Source organism: Colletotrichum acutatum (genome assembly GCF_030867785.1).
Source record: "Colletotrichum acutatum strain CBS 112980 chromosome Unknown BDZ83scaffold_216, whole genome shotgun sequence".
NCBI classification, from domain to species: Eukaryota; Fungi; Ascomycota; class Sordariomycetes; order Glomerellales; family Glomerellaceae; genus Colletotrichum; species Colletotrichum acutatum.
In genome coordinates, this window is record NW_026849210.1 from 37172 (window position 1) to 50973 (window position 13802).

Here is a 13802-nt window from a genome sequence, read left to right on the forward strand (position 1 = left end):
AACTACGTACTTTTTTAAAACCCCTCTATTTATAAGCTTAATTAAAAACTTACCTTTATATAGTAAGTACTTTTTAAGACTATTTTTAAATATAAAGTTATTAAATTATATAAAATAATTACTATTATTCGAAACACTATACTTAGGTCTTTTATTAAATAAAAAGATATTAATAATATTTACTAGCGCTTTTATTTAAAAGAACTTAATAGCTGCTCTATAATTTAGTAGTTTATAAGTATTTTAATTAATATAGGATATAAGTACTATATATAATAGTCGCTAAAAGATTTTAATTAGCCTACGGGCTTTATTTAGACCTATTTATAATATAAAATTATATAAAAGCGGTTTTTTAAAGTTATTAAGCTCGATAATATATATAAAACTAATAAGTTTAAAATATTACTATTTTAAATAAAATTTAATATTTAGGAGACCTCTTTATTTCTTTTAAACTCTATTTTCTATATTAAGGTATATTTTAGTATTTTTTAGGTTATTAATACTACTAATATTAGCTCTTTATATAATTATACTTTCGGTTTTATTTTAACGGAACGTTATAAAGGCTACGACTTTTTTATTAAGTTTATTAAGTTAATTCGGGCCGAGATTAATACTAAATACTCGAAAGTAGTTATTATAGACTTTAAAAAGGTAATAAAGTCGGTCATAATAACTACTTAACCCGATACTTAGCTTTAGCTCTATATTTTTTATATTAATTAAAATATCTTTTTTAATATTAAAAAAAAATAAAAAGGGCTTAGTAAGCTAATTAATAAGCTCGATGTTATTTATAATAGGGAGGCCGTAGAGAATAAAGCTATTTGGAACTTTAATAATTAAGCTTATATTAACGAGGTCCTTAGCTACGGCTAGTAGTTTTAAAAAATTCTTTATATACTTATTAGCTTTTATTAATTATAAGCTTATATTAATTATAAGCTTATATTAATTATAAGCTTATATTATATATACTAATATTAAAGATAACTTTAACGCTATTTAGGACCGCTTATTAAAAGAGTTTACTAACTAAGACTTAGCTCTAAAATATATTATAAATACTTACTTTTTATTATAATATTAATAGGCTAACTATTTTATTTCTTAGTATAAGAACTTCGGTATTAAGATTAATAGTCCTATTAAGATTATTTATAAAGATTTAAAGTCTTATATTATTAACGGTAACTCTAACTTATATACCGTCGCTTAGGTAATCGAGGAGATATTATATAATAAGGCCTGTATTTATAGGGAGAGGGTAATAGTAATAAAGTTTTATATTTATTATAAATACTTTTATTATAATTAATTTAGAACCGTTTTTAAAGAGGTTAGTTTAAAAGTATTAGAGTTAATAAGTGCTTAGTACTAAAGAGCCCTTTTTTTATTATTAACTAACTAAATTCTTTACCCTCCCGATCTACCGCTATACTTTAATAGCTTTATAAATTAGTACCGTTTTTTATATAATTATAAACTACTCGATTTTATAAAGTGTAAAGAGCTATTTATAAAAATATATATTTATTTTTATTAATAGTTATATTAGCCGTTAATAAATCTACCTCCTTATTTTATCGATTTATAAATTATATTAACTCTATTATTAAATTAAAACGTTAAAAATAATTTATTAAATATTAAAGATTTTATTATTATTATTATTTTATATAAGTACCCGAAGAAGAAGAATATTATTTATTACAGTACCTTATTAACTCCTCCTTTTTTAAAAGTATTTACTTTTTTAATAATATTAGCCCGGCTAATAATAAAGGTATTCAAATAACCTCGTAAAGCTTAGAACCTAGTACTATAACTAATTAAATAGAGTATATATTATAATTAGTTAATATTTAAATATAACGACGAAGACGAGTTAGGTTTATAGAGTATATAGTTAACTATAATAATAAATAGAAATTAAATAAGAAAAATAAAAAAAGCTTAGTAACTAGTAATAAAAAGACGTAATAAATAATAATAAACTTTTCTAATTTTAACGGCGCTAGTAAAGCTATAGCTCTAATAACTAAGTTAGTTAATTAAAGGCTATAGTTAAAGTAGTTTTAATTAAAATTAATAAAAATCGAGATTTACTAAGATCTCTCGATTATTATAATAAAAACTAAAATAATTTTTAAATTATATAAGTTTATATAACCCCCCGATAGAGCAATCCGCCGGGGCCGTACCGTATATTACGTATTAAAGAAAACTAGGTATATTACGCTCTAAACCTAATTACTAATTAAAATAGTTAACCGACTCGACTATTTTCTCCTTTTTATTAATAGCTCCCGACCTTCTATTACCCGTCTAGAGGGCGAGCTTTATTTACTTTAATATATATAAAACCTCCTAGTACTAGCCCGTATAAATAGCTAAGTTTAATATAATATATTCCTTTTTATTAAAGGTTAGGGGACCCTTTATATAATCCTTTACGTTTATAATATAGCTCGTATCCGAGAGGTTATTAGCTCTATAAAATATAATTTCTAAACCAGCGTCGATATATTAAATTTTAATATCTATATTAGCCCGGCTATTTATAATATTTATATTATTATTTAGCTAGATTTTATACCGCTAGAGGGTATTACGCTACTCTTTTAATATATTTATATTAATTATAATAGCTAGGGCGTCGAGGGGGCCTAATTTATCGAGCCCTAGAGGGGGAGACCTATCGAAGGGCATCGTTAGCCCGCTAATTACTAACTATATATTAAATAGTTCTTATTGAGGTAATTATTTAACTAGCCGACTACTTAACTAATTATCTAACTAGTTATCTATCTAGCTAATAGTTTATATATTAATAAGTTTATTTAATAGTTTATTTAGTTTAAATCGAGCTTATAGGTAATATAAAAAGTAATAAAAATAAAAAAAATCTTTACGAGCTTTAATATAAATAGCTAAATATTAGCCCTTTTAGCCCTTTTTTTAAAAACCTTTATATCGCTATTAAAGTTTAGAACCTTTATAATTAAAGGCCACCTCTAACCTTCATAGCCGACCTTTATAATTAACCTTTCTAACTACTACTACTACGTAAAGTAGCTTATTTATCCCGAATTATATAGCGGTTTTTATATTAAAATCACTATACTAAGTTAAGCGCGTACTTAGGGTATATTATACGTATTATATAGTTAAAAAGTATACTATATTATATAATTTCTTTTAAAAGCCTAATCCCGTTAAGGTCGATTTTTTATACTTATAAAGCTAAAAGAAAACTACTATATAAGTTTATATAAACTAAGTCTATACGAGGCTAGTAATAAAAGGCTAGAATTAATTATTTACCTTAGTTAGCTAATAAAATCGCAATTACTTTATTAGTTAGAAAAAGTGGGATATAGCCCCCCTAGCAGAACTCTTTATAAATAGTTTTAATAAAACTATTAATCTTAATACTAAAGTTCTTATATTAAAAAATAAAATAATTAGCTTGTTTATATCGTAATAAAAAGTAAGTATTTATAATATATTTTAAAACTAAGTCCTAGTTAATAAACTCTATTCTTAAATAGCTTTAAATAGTGTTTAGGTTATTTTTAATATTAATATATATAATATAAGCCTATAGGTAAATATAAATTTATAGTTAATAAAAGCCGGCAAGTATATAAAGATTTTCTTAAGCTATTAACTATAATTAAAGGGCTCGTTTATATAAACTCGATTATTAAAGTTCTAAATAGCTTTATCCTCTATAGCCTTTTTATTATAAATAATATCGAGCTTATTAACTAGCCCTTAAGGCCCTTTCTATTTCTTTTAAATATTAAAAGAAATATTTTAGTTTATTTAAAACAATATAGAGTTAAAGTTAAATATCGGGCTAAATAATTATTATTATTAACTTTATTACTTTTTTAAAATTTATTATATTTATTTTGAAATATTTAGTATCAATTTATATTAAATTAATTTAATAGACTTAATAAAGGAGTTATAGCTTTTATAGCGTTTTATTGAAATAAAACTAAAAGTATATGTCACGAAAGGGAACTCGAGGCAGGTCGGAACGCTGCTATATTGACCTAATAGACGTAACTCAACGTGAAGAGGGAAAAAGTAGACTAGTGGGCGGAATCTGGGGCGCTGGGCTTTTGGGCTTAGCGGTCCAGTGGTCACGTGACCCGTAAGGGGTCCGCCGGGTGCCTGAGGTTCGGGCGCACAGCTGGGGCCTAGTGCCCAGTGCCGTGACATACAATTATATAAAGAACTAAAATCGGTAGTATTAATTACCTAGGAAGTATTAAAATATACTTTAATATAAAAAGTAGAGTTTAAAAAAAATAAAAAAGTCTTTTAAATATTAAATTTTATTCAAAATAATAATATTTTAAATTAATTAGGTTTATATATATTATCGAGCTTAATAAGTTTAAAAACCCGGTTTTATATAATTTAATATTATAAATAAGTTGAAATAAAGCCCGTAAATTAGTTTAAATCCTTAAATAACTGTTATATATAGTATTTATATCCTATATTAATTAAAGTATTTATAAATTATTAAATTATAAAGCGGCTATCGAGTTCTTTTAAATAAAAGCGTTAATAAATATTATTAATATCTTTTTATTTAACAAAGGACCTAAAAATAATATTTTAAATAATAATTATTATTTTACATAGTTTAATAGCTTTATATTTAAAACCGGTTTCAAAAAAGGTCTATTACTATATAATAAACTTTTAATAAAGTTAATAAATAGAGGGGTCTAAAAAAGGTACGTAGTTATAAGTAGAGTTTTTACTAATAAAGCCGGAAAAAAACCACTATATAAATAGAGTTTTGCTATCTAGGAGGTGCTTTCTAGTTATCCAGGAGGTGGCCCACTTTCTTAAACTAATTAGAGCTTATATATCGACCCCGGGCTTTTTTAACTAATAGAATCGCTAGTTTAGGTAATTATTAAAAAATATAAAAAACGGTATATTATATAATAAATAACCCTTTAGGGTCCAGCCCGCATTACTAGGGGCCATTTTTACCTTTACGGGCAAGTTAGTCTATTAAAATGAATATCGTATATTACTATATAATAAGCTTTAAAACTAATTATAGCCGGCCGTAGCCGTTATTAACAGTTAAACTAAACTAACTCGTTATAATATTAATAAATATATCGAACTATATTAATTACTTTTTAAATAGCTAAAACTACCCCTTAAATTCACCCCCTTTTAAATTATTTAACCTTTTTAAATACTTACTATTTAGCTAAACTATATAATTTCTTAACTATATTAAGGAGTCGTTTTTATCTTAATATTAATAATATTCAAGCTCTTCTATAAAACTAATATTTTAATAGTAATAATACCGATCTATTCTTTTTTTAATTATTTTTAATTTCTTTTCAAGTCTAGTTATTTAAAGCCGTATTTATAGATTTCTATTTTTTAAAAAGTAATAGTAACTAGTATTATAGCTTTAAAGTTAAATTTCTTATTATAGAGGTAATACTAAGGATCGATATTAGCTTATATTAATATATTAAATATTGATTATATATATTTAAGTAAAGAAATCGGTAATAATAGCCTATAGTAGCTATTTTCGATTTTAATAAAAGAAATGAGGTAGCGAATATATCTATATATACGACTTAAAGTTAGAAGTATACTAGATATTAATAATAAAGAGGGCGGCATTATTTTAATAACGGTAACGAGGGTATTTCTAATACTACTATTATAAACTACTACTATTTAGAGGGGTTATAGACTTAGCTAAGTAAGCGGTTTATAAAGTAATAGCGTTGCGCGCTTAACATTACTATTAATTAATCCGTAGTTATAAACTTTATAAAAAGGAAAGCTAAAAAAGTAAAAAGAAATTTAGAAAAACAAATTAGTTTATTAAAATAATAGGAGTATTTATTAATACTATATATAAATACTATATAAACAATATTAAGAATTACCTAAATAGTTAGTAAAAGTAGAATATTAAAATAAATATAATGAATAAAATTAGAAATTATTTTAGGTTTTATTATAGTAATTAACGAATCTTAACGAATTGACTTTTTATAATTTATTAACTTTTACTTAACCTGTTTATATTAATTCGTTAAGCCTAAATAAAAGTAGTATCCCTAAGCCTAATATAGGGCGATTTTATTACTACGATCTTATTTTTAATAATAAGCCTATTATAATAATAATTAAGTCCTAGGTACTTCCTTAAATAATTCTTTTAGCTATTAAAACCCTTTTTTCGAACTTTAACTAGTTATAACGTATATTAATCTTAACGGGCCTAGGTACTAGGTTTTTAATTTATTTAAGTATTTATAATATACTATTTAATAGCGAAGGAGGTCTATTTATAATAAGTACGCTATTTAATAATAGTTTATTTATAGTAAATACGCTATTTAATAATAATTTACTTACAATAAGTGCACTATTAAACGGTATTATAGTAATAAGTTTAGAGTTACGTAGCTATTTATGAATATTTATAATTATTAAAAGGTTTCTAATTTAAAATAGGGCGTTATAAAAGTCCTATTTTCTATTAATTTTTATAATATAGATTATTTTATATAAAAAACGTACTAACCGCTATATTAATTATTAACGGGGATAAATATAATACCTCGTTTAGTCTTTTTTTATTTTTATAAGCGTTAAAAGGGTATGTGAGTACGGTAATTTAAATTAATAATTAAACCGGGTATTATAAATACTAAAGTTAAACGGTAAACCTCGCTCCTTTTTATTTAATACTACGGTTAAGGTAATTCTATATTAATCAATAAATAGCTTAAGAGCTCTACATTCTATTTACTTTACTATTACGTTAAATTACTTTTATTAACAGTAATCCTATCGACTCTTTATTTTTATTTTTATAGTAATATAGAGGTTAAGGTATATTATTTTTTTATTAAATAGTATTTTATTAAATATTTTAGCTAGATTAATAAGGTCTATATTACTAAATACTATATATAACTTTAGATCTTTATAGGCGGTCTCTATAAAACTATTAATATAAATACCGAAGTTCTTATACTCGTTAATATAATACTAAGTTTATTAATAGCGGTAAAGTAAATAAATATTATAGAGATAATTAAAGTAACGTTATTAGTTTAAAAACTCGGTCTATAGACGTTCCTATACCCTATTAAAAACCTTTTCGGTATTAATATATATTACATAAATTTATAATTAACTAAACCCTATAAAAAAGTACTTAACTTTAGTTTTAATAAATTATTAATTAATAAATACTCTATTAACGTAGCTAAGTTTATTAAGGATATAAATAAAAATAACATAGATAATAAAGGCTAGAATAAACTAAATAGTAGGTTATAAAAACAGTAGGACCTCGTTATTACCCTAATTAACTTCGAACTCTATATTATTAAAGGTACTAAGACCTTTTTATTTTTATTTAACGTTAAGATCTATATTAATATTAATATAAAAGATATATTTGTTTTAATATTCTGCCTTTACGTGCTACTCGGGCGATTCTCGATATCGTTTATATAGTATAATTACATAGTATTAGTAGATACTCCTACTATTTTAATAGCCTATTTTTTTTTGGATTTCTTTCTACTTTTTTAACTTTCCCTCCTGTAAAGTTTATAACTACGGATCAATCGACGGCAATGTTAGGGCGCGCAACGCCACTACCTTCTAAGTTAATATATTATAAATTCTAAAGCTACGAGGCTAGTAAGAGGTATTATAGTTATAAATAATCTTAAGGTATATAAATAATTTAGGCTCTCTTTAGTAATTACTAGCGTTTTATTAAGTTATAATAGAACTATATTATATATATAGGCCTATTCCCCAATAGAGCAATCTGCCGGGGCCGTATTATATATTACGTATTAAAGAAAACTAGGTATATTACGCTCTAAACCTAATTACTAATTAAAACTCTTAACTTTTTATTATTTCTAGCTATTTAAAGAGTAAGCTTTATTTATTTTAACGTATATAAAACCTCTTAGTATTAGCCTATATAGGTAATTAAGTTTAATATAATATACTTTTTAATTATATAATATATATAATATATTTTAAGTACGCGCTTAACTTAATATAGTAATTTAATATAAAAACCGCTATATAATTTAAGATAAATAAGCTATTTTATAGCGGTAATAGTTAAAAAGGTTAACTATAAAAGTCGGCTATAAAGGTTAGAAACGGCTCTTAACTATAAAGATTCTAAACTTTAATAGCAACGTAAAGGTTTTTTTAAAAAAAAAGGGCTAAAAGGGTTAATATTTAGCTATTTAAAGCTTATAAAGATTTTTTTTATCTTTATTACTTTTTATATTATTTATAAATTACTCTTAACGTATATAATAAGTAAGTGAAATAGATAAGCAAGTAAAATATAGAACCGCGACTACATTATATAAATTAGCAAATCTTAACGCCTATTTTATTAATTTAATAAAACTATTTAGAGTCCTCTTCTTTAAATATTTCTTTATTAAATTAATATATTTACGTATTATAATTAATATTCCTATAGATATTATATCGTCGTTAGCCTATTTTAATCCTCGGTTAATAACTACTACTCCGGCGCGTTTCCTTTTTTATTTAGGCTATAGCTTCTTTTTATAATTAAAAGTCCTCTTTTTTAGCTATAATAAAACTTCCTTTTTATTAAAAACGGTTTTTTTTAGCTCTCCGGTATTAACTAAATAAATTATTCTCTTTTTAAAAGATCTAATTTTTAGATTTTAATAAAGCGATCTAATATATAAACCTACGAACCCCTTTAAATAAATACTCTATAGCTTTAATAATTAAAATTAAAGAGCTATTTTGATAACGGGCGATTCTATTTTTAATAAATTATAACTATAAAGACGCCTCGGTTAAGTTATTTAGTATTTAAAAAGTCTATACCGGGGGTATTATTAAAAGAGATTTTAGAGGCGTCGGAGTATATAACTTTACGTTAAGCTTTAAAAATACACTCTCTATATTTAAAAATATAAATCCTACCCCTTTAAATCCTCCCTAAATATTTTTCTTTATAATCGCTTACGTAAAAGCTTTATAAAACGCTAGGAAGAAATCCTTTTTAATAATATATATATTACTTTAACGTATCTTATCCTCGATTTTTTAATTATACGCCTTTTTTAAAGGCCTAAAATATTTAATATTTAAGGGCTAAAGTAAATAAAACGAATAAGCCGGTATATATAGGGTAATAATATTATTCTTTTTATAAAAAAGCTTAAAATCCGTAGAATAATAATTTTTATATTTATTGATAATAAAGAGGTAATATTAACCCTTTCTATATAGTTTTATATACTATTTAAAATACCGAGCCTAATCTAGGCCTCTTTTATTTATTATCTATCTATTTTTAAACGTTATAATAACCTAATTATATAGGAGACTAGATTCTATATACTAAATAAAGAAATAATATTAATTTATAATAATAATATATAGCGGGACGCTATAACCCGACGAGCTAATAACCTAAATAATTATAACCTATTTACGATTACTAAGCTATATTAATTTCGTATTTAAACGCTTTTTAGTACTAGTTACGACTATATTAATTAAGATCTAGCCTATTATAAAACTAGTTTTATTAAAGTTATAAATATCTAAGTCTACGATACCGTATTTTATAATTATATTCGCTATAAACGAGAACTATACGTTTATTATAACTAGATCTTTATATTAAGCCCTCTTATAGTCGTATTTATAAAAACGACGTATTTATAATTATAACTATCGTTTAATAAAGTTCGAAGCCTATCGCTTTTTAATAAAAAGCGCGTTGCGGTTAATAAATAATCGATTTACTATTTTTTTAATATTATAAAGCCGGGGAAGAAATAATCGGGAATCTAAGTCGAGGATATATTTAATTAACTTCTCTTTTTTAAAAACTATTAAATTATATAAGTTCGGTATAGTATTACGTTATAATAGTATTCCTTTTAATCGCTAAGTTAGCGTAACGTAGCTAACTAAATAGATCTTAGCTATAGCCCGAGCGCTTAGTTTTAAATAACTTTAAATAGCTTAGAAGGTAAGCTAAGTATTAAATTCTTTACTTTAATACGTTATAATAAGTTATAAAAAAAAAGCGCCCGATTATATTAAAGTAATATAGTCGCGGTTCTATATTTTACTCGCTTATCTATTTTACTCGCTTATTATATACGTTAATTTAAATTAAATAAATTATTAAATAAACCTAATAATATATAAACTATTAGTTAAATAGATAACTAGTTAAATAACTAGTTAAGCGGTCGGCTAATTAACTAATTACTTTAATAGAAACCTATTTTATTAACGATGCCCCTCGATAGATCTCCCCCTCTAAGGCTCGATAAATTAGGCCCCTTCGATACCCTAGTTATTATAATTAATATAAATATACCGAAAGAGTAATATAAAACCCTTTAATAATATAGAATTTAGCTAGGTAATAATATAAATACTATAAATAACTAGGCTAATATAAATATTAAAATTTAATATATTAACGCTGGTTTAAAAATTATATTTTATAGAGTTAATAACCCTTTAAATACGAGCTATATTATAAATATAAAGGATTATATAAGGGGTTCTTTAACCCTTAATAAAAAAGAGTATATTATATTAGACTTAGCTATTTATATAGGCTAGTATTAAGAGGTTTTATATACGTTAAAATAAGTAAAGCTCGCCCTCTAAACGGGTAGCGGAAGGTCGGGAGCTGTTAATAAAAGGGAGAAAATAGTTAAGTCGGTTAATTTTAATTAGTAATTAGGTTTAGAGCGTAATATACCTAGTTTTTTTTAATATATAATATACGGTACGGCCCCGGCGGATTGCTCTGTCGGGGGGCTATATTTATAATATAGTTTATAATCAAAGAGTTATTAGCTTTATAAAATATGATTTTTAAATCAATATTAATATATTAAATCTTAATATTTATATTGGCCTAGCTATTTATAGTATTTATATTATTATTTAATTAGATTTTATATTATTAAAAGATATTATATTACTTTATTAACGTATTTATATTAACTATAATAACTAAAGTATCGAGGGGGCCTAAAAGTTTATAAAGCCCTAGAGGGGGAGACTTATTAAGGGGTATTATTAGCCCGTTAATTATTAACTATATATTAGATAGTTCTCGTTAAAGGTAGTTATTTAACTAGCCGACTACTTAACTAGTTATTAACTAGTTATCGATTTAGTTAATAATTTATATATTAATAAGTTTAGTTAGTAATTTATTTAGTTTAAATCGAGTTTATAAATAATATAAATAGTAATAAAAATAAAAAGAATCTTTATAAACTCTAGTATAAGTAATTAAAAATTAGCCCTTTAGCCCTTTTTTTTAGAAACCTTTATGTTATTATTAAAATTTAGAACTTTTATAGTTAAAAGCCGCCTCTAACCTTTATAGCTAACTTTTATAATTACCTTTTATAATTATTAGCGCAATATCAATATACTACTTAGCTTATTATTAATAAATAGTAGCTTACCTATCCTAAATTATATAGCGTTTTTTGTATCGAAATTACTAAATTAAGTTAGGTACGTATTTAGGGTCTATTATACGTATTATATAATAAAAAGTATACTATATTATATAATTTCTTGTAAAAGCCTAATCCCGTTAAGATCGATTTTTTATACCTATAAAGCCGGAAAAAAACCTACTATATATATATAGGCCTATAAATATTTATAGAGCTTTTTAATTATTATAACTAGTATAAAACATACTAGGTTAAATATATTATAGTTTTTTTAACTATATAAAGGTACTTAATTAAGTCAATTAATAGTACCTTTATTAGAAAGTTCTAATAGTTTTACTTTTTATAAGTAGTAACTGCGAGATTAAAAAAGGTAAATTAAAATAAATTAAAGTCAATAAATAGAAATAGAAATAGAAATAAAAATAAAAATAGAAGTAGGTAATTAATAATAATAAAAGTCGATTAGAATAATCCCTAGCCTCTTATTAGTAGGATTAATTTAAAAAAAAGTAGAACATAGCCCCCCTAGCTAACTAATATAGCCCCCCTAGCAGAACTCTTATTTTAATATTCTACTTTTGCTAGCTACTCGGGTGATTCTTGATATTATTTATATAGTATATATATATAGTATTAATAGATACTTTTACTGTCCTAATAAACTAATTTTTCCTAGAGATTTCCTTTTACCTTTTTAACTTTCCTTTTTATAAAGTTTACAACTACGGATTAATCGATAGTAAAATTAGGGTACGCGAGATATTAAAGATTATAAGCTATAAAAGGTATTATAAACGTAATAAAACTTAGAGAACTTTAAAAAAAGTATTTTTAAACCTCGAGTTTATATATTAATATATAAAGAAAACCCGGATAGATTAAGGATTAGAGGATTAACTTTAAAAGAAGGGGATAGTACCTATTTATATTATTATAATATTAAAATAAAATAACTAAATAATAAATTAAATTATAAAAAGCTTAGACTTTTTAGAATTATTAAAAACGTCTTATTTATTAATATAAATTAAGACTCCTAGATATAAAAAAGTATTATCTAGTTTTTGATATTTTATTTTCTAAACTAGTATTTAAGAGTTTATATATAGAAGAGTATAATATTATAGAATTAAACGAATTAAAATACGAGATTAAACGAATTAAAATACGAAATTAAATAAATTTATAATTATAGAGTTAAAAACGTAATATTAGAATTCTTAATTAAATAGAGAAACTATAAATATAAAGAAATATATAGCTACGTAGCTTAGTAATATAAGCCTAGGGAGTCTAAGCGTTTTATTCTATTTCTAATACGTTTTTAAAAAAAGCGGCTCGAATCTACCTATAATCGACGTTCTTTTACACTTACGTAGTTAGTAACTACGTAAGTACGGAAATACGTACCCCGTAACCCCTTTAATAAAGGGTAGCTATATATAGCTAATTAAGGTAATATTAATTTATTATTTTACGTATATATATATACTAAATCCTATATTCCCCTTGATAGAGTCATCTACCGGGGCCGTACTATATATTATGTATTATAAAAAAACTAAATATATTGCGCTCTATACCTAAGTACTAACTAAAATAGCTCCCGACCTTTTATTATTTTTTATTAATTTAAAAGATAAGCTTTACTCATTTTAATATATATAAAACCTCCTAATACCAGCTTATATAAATAACTAAATTTAATATAATCTCTTTTTTATATAAATATTATTATTATTAAAAGGGGTTTATAAAAGCTATTTTAAATATTAGTTTATTATTTTAACCCTATATATTTTTAGCTTATCTATCTCGGCTATTATAATTAAATTAATATTAATATATTAAACTTTAATATTAATATTTATTTAGCTATTTATAACGTTTATACCGTTATTTAACTAAATTTTATATTATTAAAATATTATACTGCTTTTTAAATATATTTATATTAGTTATAATAGTTATATTGTCGAGCTAGTTAAAGATAAGACCTAGTCCGAGGGGGGTAAATTTATAAAAGGGCATCGTTAGCCCGCTAATTACTAACTTAAACTAGTAATTTTTATAATAATAGGTTTATTTAATAAGTTATTTAGTAATTTAATTAATATAAATAAAGAGAAGTTTATAAATAATATAAGAAGTAATAAAAAATAAAAGAAATCTTCGTAAGCTCTAAATAGCTAAATATTAGCATTTTAGCCCTTTTTTAGGAAAAAA

The 13802-nt window shown here is 23.5% G+C and overlaps 1 protein-coding gene across 1 annotated transcript; it reads left to right on the forward strand.

Moving 5' to 3' along the window:
- Positions 1-498: 498 nt before the first annotated feature.
- On the forward strand, positions 499-690 carry BDZ83DRAFT_593414 (uncharacterized protein; the record flags this gene model as incomplete). The annotated part of the gene is made up of 1 exon (XM_060506624.1): positions 499-690. A coding segment is annotated over one exon (192 nt), but the record flags the coding sequence as incomplete, so codon positions are not given.
- Between the last annotated feature and the right edge of the window lie 13112 nt (positions 691-13802).